Source organism: Falco naumanni, chromosome 15 (assembly GCF_017639655.2).
Source record: "Falco naumanni isolate bFalNau1 chromosome 15, bFalNau1.pat, whole genome shotgun sequence".
NCBI classification, from domain to species: domain Eukaryota; kingdom Metazoa; phylum Chordata; class Aves; order Falconiformes; family Falconidae; genus Falco; species Falco naumanni.
In genome coordinates, this window is record NC_054068.1 from 20,244,814 (window position 1) to 20,269,142 (window position 24,329).

General features: G+C 39.0%; 1 protein-coding gene and 1 long non-coding RNA gene across 7 annotated transcripts in view; one reads left to right on the forward strand and one right to left on the reverse strand.

The window, feature by feature from the left end:
• Positions 1 to 8,141, reverse strand: part of SLC7A6 (solute carrier family 7 member 6) — a 30,039-nt gene extending 21,898 nt beyond the window's left edge. Inside the window, exons 1-3 of one of the 6 annotated variants that reach the window (XM_040615093.1) lie at positions 7,828 to 7,873; positions 6,915 to 6,986; positions 1,291 to 1,863 (exon numbers count right to left, since the gene is read on the reverse strand). In XM_040615093.1, coding sequence (XP_040471027.1) covers positions 1,291 to 1,822 — 532 coding nt within the window. In that variant the 5' untranslated portion in view covers positions 1,823 to 1,863; positions 6,915 to 6,986; positions 7,828 to 7,873. The other 5 variants (XM_040615092.1, XM_040615095.1, XM_040615089.1 and 2 more) reach the window with 5 other exon arrangements.
• LOC121097790 overlaps positions 8,105 to 24,329 on the forward strand; it is a 72,433-nt gene continuing 56,208 nt past the window's right edge. The window contains exons 1-2 of the long non-coding RNA XR_005831085.1: positions 8,105 to 8,184; positions 10,297 to 10,349. This is a non-coding gene — a long non-coding RNA (uncharacterized LOC121097790). The remainder of the gene's footprint in view (positions 8,185 to 10,296; positions 10,350 to 24,329) is intronic.

Genomic DNA, 24,329 nt, shown 5'->3' on the forward strand with positions numbered 1-24,329 from the left:
AGGATACCATGGGACAGTATCTGTTCTTAGGAATGTGAACATGACATTACAGGCCCTTCAATTCTTTCCCGAGATTGGCACAACAAGATATGGACACACATTTGGAAAGGAGGAGGGAGATGGAGGGAACAGAACTGAGTAAGCTCACATGTTTTGGAAGAAGTTTGTGATTATTCTTCCCACTACCTGGACCAGCTCATTACTGCTTTCCCAACAGCAAGAAGTTAACTTAAAAAATGGAAGGGGAAACTATGATGTTCACAGCTAGTTACAGAGGTCAAGTATTTGCAGCACACACTACTTTTCTGTCTTTCCCCTCCTGCAGTCCTACATAGACAACTGCAATAAGAAACATTAGAGCTGTTTCAACAGACTCCCTGTGGCCTCAAAAAAAGAAGCAGCTAGAAGCAGCACATCTCCTCGCTGTAGCATATTGTTGGCAGTGAAAAAGCCCATGTTCTGTATCAGTTTTTATGATAAAAGCATCACATCAATAGGGACAGCAGGCTCCATAACACACAGTGACTGATCAGTACGTGAGGAAGGATTGTGATACGGATTTTCTGAAATACATTTTTCATTGTTTGCTGGAATCATAAAATATGTCTATCAACAATTCTAATAGGAAATACCTAAAATTAAATAAGACACACACAGTACATTCATACAGTTTCATTCTCCTGATACAGCATAACAGTCCTGATTTGAAGCATGTGGACTGTTCTTCCCCTGTGTTGACTAACAGTTGGCTATCCAATTACAAATGTTTCAGTGTTTTATGGGCACACAAAATGTCTGCTTTTCAAAACCTTTTCAACAGGTACAGTTGTACTGGTGATACAAGCATAAAGAATAATCTCTATGAACAATCTTTTGAAACCCTACCAGAGTAATTACTTAAGCATGTCTACATTGAGAAGCTATTGTAAAATGAATTACACCAGAATTTAGAGCATAAGAGCTACTCTGCAACAACTCTTAGACCACACCTATCTTAAGGTTTGATTTAGCATACCTCTCTGAGATAAAAAAAACATTTTCCTCCATTTTTGCAACGTAAGTAAACTTTGAAGAGTTAAATACCTTGTTCTGCTTCTGAATGAGAAAATGGTAATTCACTGAATGAATTCCTGCAAGTTACTCATGTGCTGAAAACTGTTCTTTTCCGCACTGTAACTCAAAACACCACAGATTCAACATGCAACAACTCTGGGACTTGGTAGGATTTGTTTTATTAAAAACTAAACCTTGGATAAAAAATTACCATAGTAAATTTCAAGAAATACTTACATTCACAAGCAGCTGCTATGAGACGGCAAGCCAAATATGGAGGATCGCAAGAAGGGAAGAAAGGTTGAACTATGTAGTTAGCAAAGGTGATGGCAATAATTGCCTGACTAGTTGGCTCAACAATTAGGAGTGAGGTCCACAAACGAATAAAAGCGATGAAGCTCCCAAAAGACTCCAAAATGTATGCATAGCTGGCTCCTGACTTTGTAATAGTGGTTCCAAGTTCAGCATAGCAGAGGGCTCCAAAGACTGAAAAAATCCCTCCAATTGCCCAAATTATTAGAGACAATCCATAAGATTTACTGTAGATGAGAACTCCTTTGGGAGAGACAAAGATACCTGAACCGATCATGTTGCCTACTATAAGGCTTATCCCATTTATCAAAGATATTTCTTTCTTCAGTTGCATTGTATTTTGGTTTGCATCCTGCATTTCACAGCTGTCATCTGGATCTGTCCTGTCTGATTTATTGATGGGGTCATATTCAGCCAGTGAACTATGTGACTTCATACAATCTGTCCTTTCTCCCATTGTGGAAAGCCTGCAAATTCTTCACGACTCCAAATTACAATCTGAAAAAAAATACAGACAGCTGAAATCATCATAAAATCTTTTATTCAGGGACTTTCTTCCCAAATCTTCTTTCCACTTTTTTACCTTATGATTTACAAATGTAAACTAAGAAATTCCCTTTTGTTGTTTCACGTGTTTTCTTACACAAAGGTAAATTCATGCATTGTCAAAATAAACAGAAAAAACAGTGAACACAGAGCAAGAGAAAAATTCCAGTACAATTTAAGCTAAGAAAGAAACTTCTACTTTTAGGTAAAAAAAAAAACCAAACCCCAAAAAAACAATCATGACCATAGAAAGGACAGAATTAAAGGATTCCAATGTTGAAAAGGAAGAAAGAAGATATAGGAGCAAAGTGAGGCCATAGAGAAAATCAAGCACTGTAAGACCAAGCTGGAAGTTCAAATCCTGAACATAGATTTACTGCAGTACTAAAAAAATTAATCAGATTATTGTACTTGTACATGTAAATTACAAGTGATCTAGTAACAGGGTTGCACATGATATTAATGCCATGTGAGCTCTTGCTAAGAGCAATATGAAGAGATACTTACTCCAGAATCCCCCAATCCAACTTAACTGATCCTACAGTTTGCTCCCTCCCTGAAACCATTCCTGGTTCTCACTGCCTCATTTCTGGGAGTTATCTAATCCAAATTCCTCCATTAGTAATTGTGTTTTACAGTGCTTAAGAATACAGAAATGAAATAAACTTCTGCTGCTGCTTCAGAATTGACTATTTGGAAAAGAGTCACCTTCTTCTCAAGTCTCCATAAAATTCTCCCATGCCTTCCAAAAGCTAGTTACTGCTAATAAAGTTTATTAGCACAAGAATATACCAATAATCAGCAGCAATTCTGAATAAGGCCCATTTTATAGAAGTTCAAGTAAGAAATAATCTATTTCTATTATATACAAGACAAAGAACAGTCTTGTACATTAACCAGCTTCAATTGCAAATGTATCTTTGATTACAAGGTTATCAGCTGCATAAAGAATACACCCTACATAATTACCAGAATGCACTACCATTCATTTGTCCTGAGCCTCATTAAACCATCAGTGTATACTTTAGCCATTTACTATAGAACAGAAAAATTAAAAAGTCTGGGTCAATTAAAATACAGCAGCTGACCTATCAGAGGAAAAAATAAAGGGTCAGCACCTTGTTGGAGTAACACTAACTTTACAAAAGATTTTGTTATTCCAACAGTAAACTTGTCACCTAAGAAAACAGGTAACTCTGAGTATGAATTTGAAATATGCAGTCACCCAAACTACATTATGTGTCTATGCATCTAGTGACATATGAACATGCAAGATTTTGCTTATACAGTTAGAGGCATACCTTTATGGAGGGAAAGCTTAATAACCATGCTCTTCCTTTGTTACCTGTACACTACAGTACAGAAAAATGTGACTTGACATCCCTGAACTATAATAGTTTTAAAGATACGAAAATGATAAAAGATTATTTTCAATCAATAAAAACGTAACTCCTACTGAAATGGAGTTCAAATCATTTACTAAAACACATCACATCATTGCATCTCCAACTCATTAATCTTCTAGCTTTTTCCACATTAAAACAGACTATGTTGTTTTAAATAATGCAAAATTAGATTCTCAATCTGTTTAGTCAGATGCCTTCTGATTTATTTTCCCCTCAACATTCAAAGAAACACTTTAAAGATGTTTACTAAATACATGTTTTATCATTTATACATGAGTCGATATCTTACCTAGTGTCATACATACATCACAAACCATCAAATTCCACACTTCCAATTAGCCTAAAAATTTTCAACTTCCCAGAAACTAAACTCAGTTATTTCAGAACTTAAAAGCTTGAGTGCTATAATGATGCATCTCCAACAAAATTAAACTCATTAGGAGAGAGGGATCCACGCAGTTTCAACAGATGAGGTGCCCAAAACTGCAAAGGAAAACAAAAGTAAATTCACCTCACCGGTTGTTACCAGTTCTCCTTGTTATTTACTCTTCCATCTATCTTGCATCTATCTCTTTGTCCATAAGAAGTGGATTTAAAAAAACTATTTGTGACCCGTAAAAATAATGTTCCAACTCCAAATTGAGTCTTTCCATTTCTGTTTTGACTCGGACAGGACACTAGTTGCAAATGTATTTCAGAAGGCAAATCACTCTGAACAAATGTCAGTGGAAAAAAACAAGAATACTACAGCTATTCTTATGACATTCAGTTTGAAATTATGCCATGGTCATTCTCAGCCCTTCCAGCTAAAGGATTAAGCTGAGTAACATGTTAAGAACTGCCTCAAGGATGTACAACATCATTTTGGTGATAACCACACACTTTACAATTTCTTACTCCACATATCCTAACCATCATTGCTGTTTCCTCCTGGAACACTTCTCAAAGTACAACTTGTTCAGCAGCATAAACATTACCTTGAATACTCAGGCATTTCGATGATTTGATTCAAATCAATGGAATCATTTAAATCAAATATGATGTGTTCACACACAGGCAGTTTTGCAGTAAGAGTCACCCTGATTTACCTCATTGGTCTTAAGTTCAGAGGTACATTTAATTACCTGTAACTATGAACCCCGTCATTGCTCAGATACCTTCACCTCAAACAGCAGCACGTGACTGTATACAATTTTGTTACTGATGACCTTGACAGTTTCTTGCCCTACTCTACCCAGGAAAGAACAACCACAGCCTCTCTCAGCCTAGCTTTTGTCCCCCAATACTCTGTCTTCCTCTCCAAGTCTGCCTTTGTTATTCCTAGCTTCAGATACCTGCTGACAACTAGGATTTTCGTGAAGGTATGTGCAACAGCTCACTCAAGATTTGGCATTTCATTCTCTTCTCCAGCCTTGTTTGGTTTGTATCCTTAAACCCTTTAGGGCAGGAATTGTTTATCTGCCCAAGTCCTGTGTCTTATTACACCACCTCTATAACTGAAACATAGGCAGTTTTTTTCCTACAAGTACTCCACTTAATCTTAACTGAAACTCAACTCAGCAGCTTTGACCAATCAAAAAAACCCACCCCAAAATCAAACTACAAAGGAGAGCAGAGGCTAGACAGAACTGAAGCTATGTCAAGATTAGCAATACAGAGAAAAAAACCACAGATATTACAATCCATGATTCTATCACAAGACCATTACTTCAGTGAAAACAGAAGACGGGCTTGGAAGAGAACAACAAGAGATGAATAGTATATATTTTTTAACATACAACAATACTGTAATACTGCAGCTAAAAACAGCGTTAGAATGATCTCTAATGCTGCCAAAGCCATGCCGCAGGACTGTTACGGCTAATTCAGGCTTATGCCTTTGCACAAGTTAACATGTGGATTTCCTCATCGTTCACCCTTGTGCAATACAGTGTCTTAAACTCTATTTTTGCTGATCATTGCATCTGTGAGGAATCTTTTTGCTGATACGCATAAGATTTTTGTACTGAAATGACACTGCTGTTGGTACAGAAAGCTTTGATATGAAACCAGGACACAGTGACCTGAAACTAGGATCACTTCATTGTCTCACCAAAAATATATAATTCTGATAAGGCCTATCACACTTTGGCCATGCACCAAAGGAACTAATGAAGGTTAATATGCAGCTGGCAAAGTATTAACACTGCATTACAGGGTGGCTTTCCTTTAAGGAAGGGAAAGAGGAATCATGTGCTAAGATCCCTCTCTCACACTGAGCAGGACAGCAGCTGACCTGTCATTTGTTCAACTTGGGGTGAACCTGCAAGTGTGTTAATGACCAATGTGAAATACCAAACTGCTAAAAGCTTACTATGCTTTGCTATACTTTTATACAACATCTGCTCATTAGCAAAGATTTCTTGTTCTTGCTTCTGTCTTCCACAGTTGTCTTGATTGCATAAAACATCTCTAGTTGTGACATAGTTTTACATATATATTTTGACTGTTCACATATACCAGCTGTAAAACTCCTATTTCTGAACACAATGATGGGCCCTTCTGGTAAGAATCAAGATTGCCGTACACAGGCAAACAGCAAAACAGTCTTCAGGGAGTTAAGCACTAACAGAGCAAAGGTTGTAAGGCCCTGAAATGCCTATTCCTTGCAATGTATATATTTAGGCACCTCACAGTTTGAACATTTATGGGAAAGTTTACAGTTTGTCTAGCATGCAGTTTTCTCATTTCTGGTGAGAAGAATCACCTCCCTGCCATACATACAGTTAGACAGGAAGGCCTTGCAACAAAAGGAATTCCCAATGTAAAGATTTCATCTGTTCAGCCGTCTTTTTGTGCTTGCATAGGCAAATGCATCAACTTTAGCACTATAAAACACAGCACAAACCTTCAATCAAATAAATTGGTTGTAACATCCATTTTTTAAAAAAGGACAAGGTATGTTTATCATATAAAAAGGCATGCAAAAGAAGTTGTCAATTATTCATTTGATAGTACCTCAGTGACTGCAGTAAGTTCTGACTATACACACCTGTGACACAGCTGTACAAGAGATGTTCAACAAATACACATACTATTCACATGTTCAGACACATCCTGAATAAGACTATGAACATTAAATGAGGCAAAGAGCTATAATCAGCTCACAAACAGATATTAAGTTACAACGCTTCAGAAACTTTTCAAAATTTCCTAAAGTAGCAATCCTAGACAAACACACCTCAGAAATATTAAGCTAGATTCTAAATCAAGTCACGTCAAAGTTAGGGAACTGTGCTAGCTACAAGTGGAAAATAACATGGCACTATGTCTTTCACACATAATTTATTTTTATATTTCCAAGGGAAAAAAACAGAAGCAAGCTCACAACAAGGGACTTTGCAGTAGACAGTCTTGATTTAGACAGGACTGAGGTTGGGAGTGCACCAAGCAGCTGCAATGAGGGGAATATGAGGTGAAATTTATATAATAAGCCCCACGTAAAGGCAGAAGGGACAATTATAGAGTTTGTTAAAATAATCTTATTTTTAATGCTGGGGGACAAAAGAGGAAATATCTCAAAAAGGGGAGAAGTAATGTCAAAAGGCACATGCTTACCTACAGATCTATACCCATGTGTAGTCCTCAGCCGTAACTTTAACACCTACTCAGACTGCATTTAATCTAGCACTTAAAAAACACATAAACAATCAAAATCGCCACCACACACCGGTAAGCAAAGACACGCTTGACTGAGAGTATTGCTAAACCCACTTCAGTTCCCTGCGGTAGCTACTTAACAAAGGAGTTATAATTACATGCACCCACCATCAAATCACATCCTGGTATAACCCGACCTGTGTACCAACCCTCATACCCGCTTGCTGCCAAATTAAATAAAACACGTGGCTCCACAAAACCACCCTCCAGTCGCACTGTGCAGGACACGACGGGCTGTCGCCGGCGGGAACGGCGTGAGGAGACCGGCCCTGACTCCTGTGAGGAGACCGCGCCGCAGGAGGGAGACTGGGGGTCACTTCGCCCCTCGGTGGCCGCTCCTCTCCCCCCAAACGGTGGTTAACTCTGTTCTCCGTATAAAACAACCCAGGTTCAGGCATATTTCACGCCTCCTGGACAGCCCCGAGAGGGAAGCGGCTGCCCCACGCCTCAGGGCTGAGCTCCCCGCCTCAGGGCTGAGCGCCTTCCCTCCCAGGGCTGTCAGGGCTGAGGCACCCGCAGGTGCTGCTGCTGAGGCACCCTTTAAAAGAAAAAAAATAAGAACCGGCATTTGTCGCGCTGTCACCCCGCACACCTGCAGTCGAGCCGGATCGCCGAGGCCGTCAGCCCCGGATGCTGCGAGGGAGGCGACGGCCCGGAAACCTCCGCGTAGGGCGAACGCTGCGCCCAGCCGGGCTGCCCGCCGCCCCGGCAGCCTCCCCCCGCAAGGTGGGAAGGAGACCGCGCCTCGCCGCGCTGCCGGGGCTCCGCGACACCTCCCCGCCGGCTGTGGCGGCGCGGCCGCCCGCGTTACCTCCGCTCCTGCCGGCCGCGCCGCGGCGTGTCCCGGGGATGCTCGGTCGTTGCCAAACGACACGTGATGGCGGCCGCCTCCGCCCCGCCCCACGGCCCCGGGCCCGCCGCCGCCGTCTCCCCTCCCCGGCAGGAAATCGCCACTGTCTCCCGCCTTCGTCTGCCTGAGGGAGACGCCGCAGGGCCCGGCCTCCCGCCCAGCCCCGCCGGGTTTACCTCAGCCCCGCCGCGCCCTGTGGGTGAGGGGGGCGGCGAGCCCTTTCCCCCGCGCGGAATGGGCGATCGCGGCTTGCCGGCCCGGGAACCATCCTCCCCCTTCTCCTCAGGCACAAGATGGAGAAGAGGCTTACCGCTGACGGTACGAAAACGGCGGCTTCTCCCAGCCCGGGCTCAGCGGAGGGGCTGTGGGCCCTGAGGGGAAGGGAGGCCACACGGAGCCCCTGCGAAACCCCGCGGGGTGACACGGCACCGCCTCACAGCCACATGGGTTTGCTCGAAAATGAGGAGCCCAAGAGGGTCAAAGCCCTTAAGTCTGGTGTATTTTGGGTTATGGCTACTAGGTGTTAAGTGCCAGCCGTAATGGGTATGGAAATACAAGGGAACCGCTAAAGTACTACTGTTAGTATGTGCCAGCCCTCAAGAGGGGCGCAGCCATACCCAAAACTTGGCTCCAATAAAACACATCTAGTGGATCACTCAAAATCGTGATTAAAAGTGCCCCGCAGTGTCTGAAAATAATTTGCTGTTCATCAGACTTTTATCTGCGGTAGCATGAGGAAGGCTTTCTTGTTTGCCTTCCTCTACCAGGTTAATAGGTTTAGCATGTCTTAAGCCAATGAACTCCAGGCTACAATCCCTTATAATGTTCTTTTACTGCCCTTTTTGCTGTTCCCTGCTAGGCAAAGAGAAGGTCAGTGTCTGGAGGGGCAAATGGGGCTCAGGAGACATGGTAGTCTTTGTCTAGCTCAAAACAATCTAATTATCCCTCCCCCGGTGCATGATTATTATCTACAAACAGATGAGTCAGAGGTGGAGTTTTTCAATAGGATATCCTGGGGTAAAAGCCTTAGGGGCAAAAAAGAATTACAAGGTTGTAAAAGAACAGGGAAAGGCAAACTATGCACTGTAATAAATGCAATGGTGGAGTCCAGCTCTATTGCCACGAGGCTTACATTTCTATTTTCCATACCACTTCCTCTTTCAAAGCTTGCACGTTATATCCAGGAGGTTGGGTTTTTTTCTTCATTGTCACAGAGACAATCAGTATACAAAGCAACTGCTGCCTTCCTCTGTATCTCCAGATACTCCTTACATTGTGTTTGGACAACAACGAATGAAGAAAGTATTTTTTGTTAGCAGTTGGCTTTTAAAGTGCACATTATGAGAGAGAACTGCATTAGACTTAATTTCCAAATTACATAGCACCATAGCAAAATGAACTGGCATTTGCAAGTCATAATCTGAAGGAGCCTGATCATCTCAGCTCTTCTATTATCTTTGTTTCAACCTTTTGTTTGGCTTTTGTCGGGTTTAGGTCTTACGCAAGTACATGTAGAGGTAGTACACTAAATCTGTTACCTCCTGAAACTCCTGACAAGTTGCAAAGCAGCAAACAAAACCAGTCTGCCTTTGGGAGTTTAACAGCCCAGACACACAACTTCTTCATTTTTAAGCCACTTAGAACAGATAGAAGATACAAAAATACAGAAGACATCCCCGGGATACGACTCAAATTTCTACAATATTAAACTAATTGATTGCCATTATAAGAATTATATGAACCAGAAAGCAGTTATTAGATGGTAATAGGGTTTATTCATTGTTACAGATATTGGTAGTGTTCTTTTTTCTCTAACACGGCATCTTTCAGGCAGATGGATACTTTGCAACAGTTGTGTTGCACATTAATAAAAAATGGATTGACTGTGAATGTAAAAGATGCAGCTGAATTCAGTTGTTGCTAGACTGCCTTTTAAGCTCTCTCATAAATTGAAACTACTGGAGACAACAGTCATTCCTCCAAAAAATGGACTCATAAAATGTGAGCTAATTATAAAATTGCCTTTAGGAACAAGAAATAGGTGGGAGCTGAAAAGATAAAGGAAACAAATTATTAGGCATGTGCTGAAGGTATAAAAGATGACATTTTATTTTAGAACCTTGAAAAAGATTTATTGGAAAACACATCCATTTGGGGTTTTCAGAACCAAAGTTCACCCTTTGAATTCTGAACATTTACAGTACTGTAGAGGTTGGTAAGAGACCCAAGTTAGGACATCATCATAAGACTAGACAATGTTTCTAAAGTGTTTGCTAGTGACCAGAAGCAAACTTCAGAATAATAATCCAAATAAATATTTTTGTCCATTTTGGCAGGGTTCATAATTTTATAAATTACTTATTCTATTTTACTACAGAAGCCAAAGGTAAGTCTGAACTCCTTATTTTATTTCTTCTCTTCTTGCTACAGATGGCGTCTACAAACTGTATGCCTCATCCCTTATCCTCCGTAAATGGCCACTGGTAAGTTGTGTTTATACAGGAGTGTACATTCTCTAAGCCTAGCAGAGAAAAGCTAAAAAAAATACTTTGTTTCCACTATGATTTTATCTGATACTAATTTAATCAAGTTAAGATCACATCTCTTTTAGCTAGTGATAACAAAGTCAAACCGAGTTTTGGTAAGTCTGTGAGTTTTGCTCTATCTGCCTTTTTTTTTTTTTTTTTTTTTTTTATCTGCCTAATATTTCCACTTAAGTACGTCTTGGAGAATGTAATTTGACTCAAAAAACTAGACAACTAAACAGATTAAATACCCTTAAACAAACCAAAATTGAACTTGCATCAGACTAAAGGAAACAGAATCCACAGGATATTCATTAAATGGTTTTGGAACATGACAGAGCCAAGGTAAAAAGTGCAGTTAAATCCAAGTGAATCTGAAGCCCAGTCATCGTGCTTGTTAGCAAGTTCATTCTAGTGTGCAGGGTGAGTTTGAGTATATACTTACTGCATAAGTCCCCGAAGAATGTGTTCCTTATGCACTTAATCCAGGGAAGAATGAGCATGTACTGAGCGTCTGAAAGGTCAACGTTGAAAGTGTATGTGGGAAAATTACTTGGGGGGGGGGGGGGATTAGAAAAACTGAGACCTAATAGAAGCATAAGTATTACAGAAAGTTTTAAGGGTAAAATACAGTTACCACTTTCAGGATGGTTGACATACACAAAATCTACCTTACCACGGCTCCTTGAGCAATGCACCCTGCCGTTTTAGCACATGCTGATAGGAGTAATGGAGGGTTGAGTGGAGTGGAGACACTGCGGCCAGGCTCCATTGTACTCCTTGCAGGAATGTGAACTTGATGGTGTAGTGCAGCTGAGGAGCTGTTTGCTGCTGAGCCCACAGTTGTGGTGAAATTGCTTTCCTGGGATGAGGTGATCTCATTGTAATACTAATGCACACCTCCATCCCAAAGTTTCCTGCCTCCAAGGTACTACCACACCTCATTGGGCATGTCATACCAATCAGTAACAAAAATATATATGACTAAAGTCAATGAAGCTCCACCTAAATGTAAAGAAAATGGATGGTCTTGGACTGAAATAAGTCCAAAAGGGGGAAATTGTTGTCTACACTCTTGAATTGCCAAACTCTGATTTAGAGTTTAACTATACGTTAAACATTTCTGTGCACAAAGTTTAGGTTGAGCTGACCCACCCTCTAAACTCATCAAAATTTATGATTGGAAGGACTTCTAATCAAGGGAGTCAACCTTGGGAAACAAAGAGCAGGTGAGGAAAAGAACACCATTATCTAAATTAGGCAGAAAGAAGCCTCCAAGTGAGAAAGTTCTGGCCAAGCTGATAAGGTGAAAGTAGGACAAAGGTAATTGTGGTAGTGGGAAATTGGGACCTCCAACTCAAATAGCCCACCCAAAAGAGGCCAAAACCCCGCTTGGAGAGTATGTGTAGTTAGTAAATACTTCAGTACTGCTATCTGAGTACTTATTTACATTAGAAGCAAGAAAATTCTAACCGGTCCTGTGTATGGTGATGAATGTAGTTTACTATGAAGTATAAAAAGTAAGCAAAGGAGGGGAAAAGTCAGGGAAGACTCTGTTGTAACTTCTGGGAGCAGCTGACAGGCTGAACTGTCTTCTCCCCCATATGGATGCCTACTGGATAAGAACTTTTCTATGACTAATTCATGCTAGCTGTTATTAGGTGTATTGTTTTAAACTTGGTTTGCAGTGACCAGCAATCTTTAACCTTATTCTGTCACAGTCTTGCATTTTGTATAATAAAATTCTTCAGCTGAAGTTCATTTTGTATAAATCTCCAGAGATCTGAGTAGTTGTTGTAAGGGATTTGAGTCAGTGATGCTGTCAGCAGGGGTCCCTGTATAGGTCAGTGGAATCACCCTCCCATACGGTGGGCTGTCAAAACACAGGTAGCAAACAGGCTGGTCAGACACAAGGGTCTCATCTTTCTTGGGAAACTGGCAGGCTGATCAAATATAAAGGGTTTGAGGAAACCCCTCTTCTTAATGTGACTCTGTTTTGTATACTGAGTAGTACTCATTGCTGCATGGAATTTATGCTATTAACATAGAGATGTTGCTTCTAGCCATGTGTTTGAGAGTTGACGTTGGTTCCTCTTCTGAGATTTTACCATAAAGAGTAAGTATTAGGACTACTTTCATGCTTCTTTTGAAATGTATGTTCTGAAGACACGGGAGTTATTTGTAGGGATCATAAAATAATTTGGGACAGTAAATCTGTGGCTTTAGGAAGATCCCAGCAAATGACACTTTTTAGAAGTTCTTAAAAGCAGAGGCTCTTTTTAGTAGTTTTCAGCCTTCATCATCTCAAACAGTGTCAACCATGTACTTGGTAGGCTTTTACAAGAGCAACAGAAACAGTTAACAAATAAGTGTAAGTGCCTCTGTTTCTTTTCTTTGATTAAAGCTGAGTGAATTTGTTTACAAAAACAAATTAGCTGATCTTTTGCCCCTTCTTTTTACATTCCTCTCCCCGTCATACAAACTTCTGCTGTAGGTGGTTTAAGCAGAGTGAGTATTACTTACAAATGAGAGTGACTACAAGCACCACAATGCTAGGCAATTAAAAAAAAAAAGTCTAAATTTAGTCTTCTAAATTTATCTTCCCCTGCTCCTAGCTGCATGTCTCCTCCTACTCCACTGGCTTTCAGCATTTGCCTGGCTCTGGCACTTGCCTGACCCCCTCTGTGAAGATATTCTGCTCACTAAGCTGGCAGAAAACAAGACTTTTGCAGAGATTAGGTTTTTACTATAATAATCACAAAAGTAAAATTGTGGAGTAAGCCAGGTGCAGAGAAAAAAGGAAGAGAAGGTAGTGGAAAATGTCGCTTTAACAACCAGAAACTGTGGGATGGCTCTGTCTCATCCAACTGCACTCTTTTTAAAATATGCTGAAGATTAATATTAGGCCTTTTATGGAAAACTTGTTTTTTCTATACTGCAGGTTTTTAAAACAAACTGTAAAATAAGCTTTAACATCCTATCTTTTATTTTTCCTATCTGGTTCTGTTCCTTTTCAGGTACCTTTTTCTTTTCACTGCCTTATCTACTCGCACCACAGTTTATTATGTACTTATACCTATCTTTGTTGCACATGATTACAAGCTCTTTTTGTGCAGTGCTGCAAAGCAGAAGTGGGAATAGATTATCTTCTAAAGTCTGGACAAGTTTTCAAATGTCATCAATAAAAGTTTGCTAGGAGAGCAAAGAAACAACAGCAAAAATATCCAAAGCTTCAGATGAATTTCAAAGGACTCCAGTATTTTTTCAGCATGATTTTAATTAGTGCCCCAAACTTTCTATTTTCATTTTGCTTTTTTTTTTTTTGCTACTGTAATCTTCTCTATTACAAGTGGAATGTCTTTTTTTCCCAGTCAGTTTTGGGGGGTTATTTGGAAAAAATAATCCTTTGTAGTCATGTTTATTTTTAAAAAAATAGTTTGACTTAATTTTTTAGACAACTAAATCATTCAACTCAGATTCAACTAAATCTGAGACCCTATCCTTTGATAATACAAATTGTCTTATCTATGTTGAATTAACTTCATAACGATCTGGCTATTTATTAATGAGAATGGTGAATCATTGGCTTAATTTTCTTGGAAAACAACATAGGGGTTAGAACCATTGTTTCACCAAGATTTAAAAAACTGCAGGGATTTTTAAAGATAATGCTTTTTGTCTGTGTCTGTTTTGAAGGCTAATAAAAGTGATTATGCATAAAAAAAAAAAGTCTATAAAAAATAGCTTCTTAAGGATAATTTGTTTTTCCTGTTTCAGGTCCCAGCTTAGTATGTGGGTATGCATAGTTTATTAAGTCCTTGGTGGCTGCATTTATAACCCAGTTTCACAGTATTTAGATAAATATTCTTTGGATGAGACAATTTGAAAACATCTGGGGTTTTTTTATGTTACGCAACTTTCAGCCATCTAATGCAACTGCTCAGACTTTCTTGAAAACAGCAAAGTTCCTTTCTGTTTACATATTCTGCTATATCAGTCAGTCCTTTTTTGATACACTTTCTTCGCTTGTGATACCTGTGTGTGTCTCTGATTAAAAGCAGTATGGAAGATGAGAACATTCTCATAATACTTGCCAGAGGTTACACTGATACCCTATTTACAAGCAGCTAGTTACTAGAGGCTGAAGCCAATGACATCATTTTGTTTTTATTATCATGCTGAGTCCAAACTTTGCGATTTAAATTCAACCAGATGTTCCTTAGCAGTTACTTTGAATTTAGCATACTACAGTACAACCCCATCAGTGCTGACCCCACTGATGCAGTGTTGCATTTAGTGCCCTCCTGTTACTTTTCTCCTAATTACTGAATTACCCTGAAATGTTTGTATAGTACAAATAGATTTGTATCTTTTTTTAAAGAGTTCTGTTTTATTTAGAGAACTTCTAAAAGCACAATACTTTACAGTAGTGGGAACAGGCTTTGAGTGAATGGATGATAAGGACAGCCTTTATTCCCAAAACTTTCAGACCTCTGCAGGATTCTGTAGTTGTATTTCCTCCAAATGTAGGCTGTCTTTAAAAGTAAATTTTTCTAAAACATAAACCCAAAGATCTTTCTGTTCAGATTCCTGTGCAATGTATGCAAATCAAATATGTCTATGCATGTTGACCTGAATGAATACATTTTGCCTATAAAGTGAACAGATTAATGTGTACTCCTTTAAACACATGGAAATAGTGACAATTAAACAAGTTTTATTTATTAAATTGATACAGCATAGGCAGTCTGTAAAACAAACAAAACCATATTGTTTCACAAATAGATCAGAACCTCTTTGGAGTTTTTGCTGAGTACTTGCCCAAGGCTTGCTCGGTCTTCCATGAGTAAGATTTTCAGAATGTCTAAATATTTAAAAGTAGACCTTAAAAATTGAGATGTGAAATATTTTAACGTTAAGAGATTCTTGAAGATTAGGGAAATTACATTTTATTGAAACATGGGAAGATTTATTGCCCGTCCATTTGCCTTTGCAGTAAATAGGATAGCCCTATTAATGGATTTAGTTTTTTGTCTGCCAGCACAGTTGCTCCAATTTCTAATCCATTCTTTGCTAATATTAGAAAGTATTCAGCCCTAAAATTAAAATTATGGTTGGCTTTGCTAACATTTTAGAAATGATTTCTCAGCAGTCTATTTGTGTGTGTTTTGCACTTTGCTCCTTTGTTCCACGCTTGGCTCTTGATTACTTGGTGCATAGTATCCCACAGAGCAAAGCGTAGTGGACTAATTAAAAACTACCAAGAGTTTCCCGAGTTATGCAAGAGCCCCACAACTATGAAAAGCCTTTTCAGCTTCCCAGTCACATACTGTGAAGTGTCATAAATCAAACTTTTGACAAAATACTCAAAGCTATGCTGCAGATACTTGCAGGTATATTTTAGTTCCGAAAGAAAGTAGTTGCTTTAAAGTTTACAGCTGTTTTTTTTCAGTACCATTTTTCTTAGTTTAAATCCCACAAGCTATAGGAGCATTTTGAATACCACTAACATTGATTTAATGAGGCACGATCACTTACGCAACATTGGTGATGTTGTCTTTATTTTCACAAGAATCTGGACAAGTAAGTGAAGTGAGAGCAAGCACTTGGGCTTCTGTGTCAGAGCTCAGGCAGTATGATGAAGGAAACTAAACCTCATGAGTGTTATATTACTGCCTGTGGAGATCAGGGAGATATTTTTACCTCCGTGTCACTAGTATGGGAACACTTGGAAGACAGACCTCAGCTTATTTTGAAACTGTAGGGGTTGGCTAGGTTATATTGTTAAGGTGGGTCATCAGTGTCATCTCATGCAACAGACTTTATGGTTGGAGTCTTGTAACCATCCTCACCTCACACTTGTTGATCATATAGGTTGCTCAGTGTCACACTACACAAACAACTCTTTATTTGTCCTTATTGCAAAGGACAAATTCTATTACTAAAGTGTTGTATTACTGGAGAAATTGTTCTTTCGGATTACTCTGTGCTGGAATAACATATGTTATGGTTGCCCATAATGTTTTGTCATTAAAACAATAAAAAAACATAGATTTACATTAGGTGATTGTGCTGAAACAATCAGAAGCTGTATTGCACACTCTTAGTGTTAAGTCCAGTATATACTGTACAGTACAATTACAGCTATGGAATCCTGATAATTATATTTTGTTCCTTAAAAAAGCTTCCTTTGTCCAAGAAAAAAACACATCTGTGATTAAATAGGCAGCTGTAAAAACAGAGAAGAATAATCCTCTCTATGTATCCAAGCATGCCTTCAAGTAACAAATCTGTAGTGAACCTTTACCTCTACAGTTACCACTACGCATATTAATTGGTACAGTTAATTGGCACTGTTATAAGTAGGAGAGGCCTGGCTGCAGTGCATGCACCTTCTCTTACCGAAGAGGAACATAAGGAACACTGAACAAGAAATGACAGCTTTCACTGCTGGGGGCTAGTTTGGGTGAAGAAACTGACGTTGCCATTGGATTTAAAAAAAAATAAATTATCTCAGACCAGCTAAGAACATGCTGGACTTGGCAGTGCTAGGTCTACAATTGGACTTGATCTTAAAGGCCTTTTCCAATCTAAACAATACTATAATTCTAAAAAATTAATTAAACTGCTGTATAGATATACTAGTAATGGTATAGTAGAAAACATTCCTACCAAACACATTAAAATAAAATGAAATTCAACAACCCTGTTATATTTCTCATACAGAACATGAAGTCACAGACTGTCCAATTATGTTTTGAAAGACATAATATAGATCAGCATCCAAATAGCTCTTATCTTGAATATTTCATTAATTCTATACCTACGTGAGAGGTTTCTGTAAAACAAATAAATTTGCAGCTTTGAATACCAGCATACAATTGATTTCAGTGGAGAGAACAGGTTTTAACCAGAGATGCCTGTCTGCGTTTGAACCAGCTCTGCAGGAATCGAAGCAGAAGGGAGGAGACAGGAGTATTGGCTTGTTTTGCGGAAAGCTTCCCTGAGTTGAAATATTTCTTTGGCTGTAAATCTTTGTGTCTCATACACGGTTTTGTAAAACTTGTCTGAGACATGCAGTCTATCAGAAAAACAATCAAATTTCTGTGTGAGGTCATGCCAGTTCAGCACAAGTAACTTTCTATTTTTTCTATGATTTTGTTTGTATTTTAACATTGTATGTTGTAAGTTTTTCTTTACGTTCCTGTGGTTTCATGCAAAAAGAGGGAGGAAAATGTATTAACACGAAGAAAATCCCATTGTAAAAATAGACAAAGGGGACAAGAGAAGATTCAGAGTAATAAAGAATATTAAATAGTTTAATTAATTTTTCTAAGTGGAAAAGATGATGTGTTTTAGTGGCACTCTCAGCAAACATTTAAGGGCTCAACAGAACTCTTGCTTGATAAAGATTGCCTTTTAATAAAGATGGAAAAGATCTTTGTTGTATTTGAGAGAAGATCATCAACCATGATCTGTAGAGAACTAAAGATGTAGGAGCACCTTCTTTTCTTTTTAAAATTCACAGAAACACTGTAGAGGGTGGAAATTATCTCCAGGGCTCTTTAATTCAGATTTTCTATATGCCGTCTTCCTGATAGCTCACTTGCTAAAAGGCATATGACTTCACAGGTAGATTTTAGTGAAACAGCCCTGAGCTACAGGGCAGTTATATTCGTGTCACGTAACTCCCAGCAAAAAGACATTAATTTCTCCTTTAAATCACTTCAGACGTTTGCATTTTGCATAAACAAACTGAACAGGCTAGGGGAAAATGCTTAGCAAATAATTGTTGTTTACATTAATTTTTTTCAACTAAAGAGCTGTTGTTCAGGTAAAAATCTTGCTAATTGCTCTGGGTGTGGGAAAGGAGTCTGTCTTTAAAATGTTTTTTAAATCTTTTTGAGCACCTGCTTGAAAGCCACTCCAGAATCATAAAGCTCTAAGAACAGCCAGGTAGTCTGTACCAGGTCCTCTGTTTCATCACTGCATGTTCTCCAGGTCTGCTCCAAACTGTTACATGTTCCCTTGGTCTCCTGTTTGCTAGACCAAACAAACACAATTTTATCAACTTGTCCTTACACGTCAGGTTTCCTCATCGCTTATCAGCCTTCCTCTGTCTTCTGAGCTCTCCTCAGTCCATGTTTAGAGCTGAGTACTATTTTCCAGCTAAAATGTTGCCAGCGTGGAATGGAAAACAATGGTTACTTTGGCACCTTGCACACACACAAGTGAACATGGCAGACACTCACCTCACAGTGTTTTCCTTCTAGTTTCCTGTTCTTTTGTGACAGGATGCTATCACAGCACATGTGAGCAGCATAAAGACAATTCTGTTCGGAACATATTTTGCAGCTATTCCAAGGTCAAAAGTTTCATACGTTTGGTTTTGTGGGGTTTTTTTATTATTATTATTTTCCAGGTGTATCCCTTAGTCATGTCTCTCAGGTTTTTTTTTCCCCCCAGGTAACATTTTAATGAGCTGAAAAAAGCTGTAAGTCCTTTATAGTCAAACAAATATAATGTTGGTAGTCATTCTGTTAGCTAATATGAATGCTTTTCCTTGAAAACTAAATTAAGGACTAAATGTATAGAACTTTTGGAGTACAGGTTAGTTCTGAAAGGGTGAAATTCAGCTGCACTTCCTGCTTGTAATCCTATGTGGAAAGTTCAAGATCAACAGCTCGAAATAGGTGTTGAAATACTTCAGAATGCTGTCACATTTCAAGTGGTGAAGAAGTTTCTATTATAAGTTGCTGCCAATTTAATTCAGCCTGGTTGAAGGGGTCCACAGTTTCTTCAGCTGATGCATCTCTTATTTCTGTGGGAGAGAAGTCAACCTCAAAGCCCAGAGAAGATGGCAGTTTGAGGCTATAGATGTTGGTAACTCTTACTTGGAATGTATTCTTGGCAAAGAGAAATGAAGGCAGGACATAACAAAATCCTGATCACAAATTTCTGTCGTATCAGTACAAGAGCTAGAAATAGTAGATCTGAGCTTCTTGTCTACCATTTTTGTCATGTTGGGATTAATCAAAATGCAATGCTGCCAACTGCCAGCAGCAGCCTTTCTTCAACACACACTGAATTTTACCGTACAAGTAATGTATTCTTGCAGGTACACTAACTTTAATATAACTCATTCAGTATGTTCTTTTGAGACCTTGTCAAGTAGTTTAATTTATGGTGGACTTACCTTCAAAATGCAGTAGTTTTGTTTAACTCGGCTGACATACTAGCTGTCAAGTCAACCATGCCCTCAGCTCAGTAAAGGGAATGCAGTACTGGGCAAGGCAAGCAAGGGAGTACTTCCTTTGATAAGAAAAAAATCAAAACTATGCTAAGACCCTTTGAGCTCCAGTATCATATTTTGCAAAGGGGGCAAGAAAAGAATGAAAGGGAATAAAGCACAAGGCAAGATTTCTTCACGCTTAAAAAATGCCAGCAGTCTTGGGGACAACATATAGTACTGGAGGAGAGCATAATTAATAGCCGTATAGCACTATAATCAATAAATAGCAGTAAAGAAACTTACATTCTCTGTGCCTGCCTTGATGATGTTTGGGTCCTTCCCTAACATACCAGTGCTACAATTATTTATATATGCACTTAACCTTCCTTACAAATCTTCACATGAATAGATCGAGTGACTAAACCTGTGCAAGCATGAAAATGTTTTCAAGGTTAGGTAGAATTCAGACTTAAACCAATAAAATAAGAGTCCTTGAGGTTTAGTAGGTTTTGAGTAGTGCTTTAGGTTTTGTACATTTTAGACTATCTACCTGGTGTAAAATTCTTTTGTGCATGTTAGCAGTCCATTAATGCATTTTGTAAAATTTTGTAGATTAGTTTTTTATGGATATGCACTTTTTGTCTTTCTCTGTTGTTCTCTGGAACTCTTTTAACAGGCACTGGTGACAACTATTGAGTGGTATTTATATGCTCTCTACTGGAAGAACTAATCTCTTAGACATTTCATTCCAGTACCTCGGATTAATTTTCCACAAATTAACCTCCAATAAAATTCTAATGCAGACATCCCTACGTTGCAGGAAGTATCCCAGCTAAGATAAAAGTGTTGTATAGATAGGAAAAAGGGTGAGGAACAGTAATCTTTTTAATAGGAAAAAGGGCGAAGGACAGTAATCATTTTACAAGTCAGCAAAAGATAGCTGCAACAAGCATCAAGAAGGAAAACATTACAATGAAGTCAGAAAAAAACCCATCTGCCTACTCCACTTACTGTTCCTGTAATAAATCTAAATAGCTTAATAAAATTTGAATACAGCTTATAATTTTTAACATCTGTTAGTGCTAGGTTCTTCTTTCCTGACTAACTGCAAGAGAGAGTTTTACTAATCACATTGTATGGTCAGTCCTGAAGTGACTTCTTTTTATTATTCCCTTTTTCTGTTTTCTAGTTACCCATGTTTTACATTTCCCTCCTGGGACTCTAGACATTGCTCACATTCAAACTTTCCATAGATTCAGAGTTTCATAGATTCAAAGTTTCTTTCCATAGATACTAAAGAACAGTTTGATTCTTCTATCTTTACTCTTGCTTAGTGTTATTTATTCTTTATTGTTTTGTGATATCAAGAGAAGTGCAGAACACAGAAGCTATGACAACAGAAATCTTAGCTGATGAACTAGCTTGGGTACAAGCAGAATACCATAAGCTTTAAGCAGCTTGATGTTTCATATCAGTGATCAACACATTACATTAATATCTTTGTTACATAGCCAAAACATTATAGGCCTTACAAGGGTGTGTATTTTTGGTGAGACAAAATGAAATTATGCTAGTTTCAGGTCACTGTATTCTAGTTTTGTATCAACACTTTTAATATCAATAGCAGTTTCATTTCAATAAACTAGTAGTATATCCCTACAAAACCCACCACACTTAAAGACTCCCAACAGCTGCAATTGTCAACAAACCCAAAAATGTAAATGTTTGTTTTACACAAGGGAGGGTACCAGTTGGCTAGGTCAACTTAAGTATGTTTTATAGCAAAGGCTTTGGCAGTATCGCAGCTAGTTATGACAGTGCTTTTGTCCAAAGTATCAATACAAAACCCCTCAAACTCATGCATTGGTTTCAGCTCAGCAAGGTGGTAAAAATCTGGTTGTGGATGGACTTAATTATTTAATAACATATTTAAACGATTTTATTCAGGCTCTTTTGAACATGAAGTAACAAATTTGCCTTATATTTAAAAAAAATAATTGGTAAGCACGATAGTAATAGATCAAACTCTATGGTAACATCCTATTACAAATACTTAAATTGGAAAGCTAAATATGAGAACAAAAATCTGACTGGAAAACCAGATAACTTGTGCTCCCATTGGTTTGATGCCAGTTCTGCAATTAACAGTTAAGACTGGGCTTAGGTCTTGCGTCCCAAGCAGGCAGCTGTTTCAAGAAACAAGCCAAAACTGTTTCTGTGTCAAAAACACGACAAAAAATCGGCGTAGCCTGCCAGCTGGCACATCTTTCACAGAAGTATAAAGTGTCCAGCAGAACAACTGAATGGAATAATTTTTGAAAGCTGATAATTAAGTTTCAACAATATTGCCGGTTTCTGTCTTAAAAGTCTGTAAGTATTTCCCACAGGCAAGTGATTATCTGTTTTACTTTGATTATGCCTTCCAAAAAGGCAAGACACTACAACAGCAGTCCTTTTCCTCACAAGCAAGACATCCTTTTTTAGCAGAGATTGTTGAAAGTTCCCATTTAAAGTGTAAATTGGAAAAAAATGCAACAGTGAAGTAGACATTTGGCTCCTTTAATAGGCAAAACTATTGTCAACACATTCCAATAGACATTGCATTTAATTGTAACAATAGATTATCTCAACCAGTCTTAAAGTTTAACGAATTTACATGTTTTTTTAAGAAAAGGGTTATGGTTCCAGCAGCATTATAGTATGTGATGTAACAAATTTCTATCTCTTAAATGTGCCTAGAAACCACATCATCACTGTATTTAAAATTGCAACCTGCCAGACTACTGAGTTTGATAAACAGTTTAAAACTGCAGAGGCAACAAATTCAACACAGGGAAACAGAATAATGTGGGTTTGCATTTGAAATACCTGTAGATTGTACAACAAGTTCTCACGTTAATGTGAGTGCCATGAAGCTTGAAGGAATCCAACTATGCCTTCAAAAGACCAGCATCTTATATAACTGTATTTTCATTATAATTAAAATAATCTTGCCGCTTTCCTTTACAGTTGTACTGGTTTTGGCTGGAGTAGAGTGAATTTTCTTGATAGTAGCTAGTTATGGGGCTGTGTTTTGGATTTGTGCTGAAAGCAGTGTTGATAATGCAGAGATGTTTTCGTTACTGCTGAGCAGTGCTTACACAGAGTCAGGGCCTTTCCTGCCCCTCACACTGGGGCAGCTGACAAAGGAATATTCCATACCACATGATGTCATGCTCAGCATAAAAAGCTGGGGGAAGGAGAAGGAAGGGGACACACACACATCGGAGTGATGGTGTTTGTCTGCCCAAGTAACCCTTACATGTGATGGAGCCTTGCTTTCCTGGAGATGGCTGAATGAGAAGTGGTGAATGAATTCCGTGTTTTGTTTTGCCTGTGTGCGTGGCTTTTGCTTTACTTATTAAAAGTAAACTCAGTTTACTTTATAAAAAGTAAAACTCAGCCCGTGAGTTTTCTCATTCTTCTGATTTTCTCTGCCATCTCACCAGGGGGGAGTGTGTGTGGCTTCGTGACTGTTAAACTATTAACAGTCCTTTTTGGCACCTGTGGGGCTTGGAGCGGTTTCAAGATAACAACAGAATTAATTGGAATGTGCTAGATTGAATTTATAGCTGCTATTACTGTTCAGCTATTAATTGACAGGGCTCTGTGGTTGCCATGGGGCTTGCTTGCCTTACTGTACGTTAGAGTCTAGTGCTTGTTAGTGTCCGCTTTCTGCTTTCACTGCTTGCTGTACTGCTGCCGTGGTTTAACCCCAGCCAGCAACTAAGTACCACACAGCTGCTTGCTCACCTCCCCCCAGCCAAGGAACAGGGAGGACAATCAGGAAAAAGGCAAAATTCAAAGGTTGAGATAAGAACAACTTAATAATTGAAATAAAATAAAACAAACCCAATAATAATTGCAATGAAAAGGAGGGAGAAGGGGAGAGGAATAAAATCCAAAGGGAAAGAGGGAAAAAACAAACAAAAAAAACCCCAACAGGGATGCACAATACAATTGTTCACCATCCGATGAGTGACGTCCAGCCAGCCCCCGAGCAGTGACTGGCAGACCCTAGCCAACCCCCCACCCCCCAGTTTATATACTGAGCATGACATTCTATGGTATGGAATAGCCCTTTGGCCAGTTCGGGTCAGCTGTCCCGGTTGTGTCCCTTCCCAATTTCCCAAGCCCCTCCAGCCTTCCCACTGGCAAGGTCTGAGAAGCTGGAAGTCCTTGACTTAGTATAAACATTACCGGGCAACAACTAAAAACATTCAGTGTGTTAACAACATTGTTCTCACACCAAATCCAAAACACAGCACCTCACTGCTACTAAGAAGAAAATTAACTCTATCCCAGCTGAAACCAGGACAATTGTTTATCATCTTACTCTGCTGTGCCTGGGAACATTTTGATAACAGCAATGGTGATGCGCCTGGGCTGGCAGATGGCTGTTTCTGTGCTGCTGTACTGGAAGGGCTGGAACTCTAATGTGAACTCAAGTGGAAGGGATTGTGACCTGTGGATGAGTCCACGCTGGAGCAAGAAGGCCTACAGCACCCAGTTTTCCTAGGTGGTCTCTCACCCATGTATAACCACGACAACAGTTCAGCAGAACCACCGTTTCAAAATTATCAGCTTGTCACCTCTTCCTGGTTTAATTCTGCATTTGAACTGCAGATACACTTAGAGAACTACATGGATGTAAGGTGTTAACATTT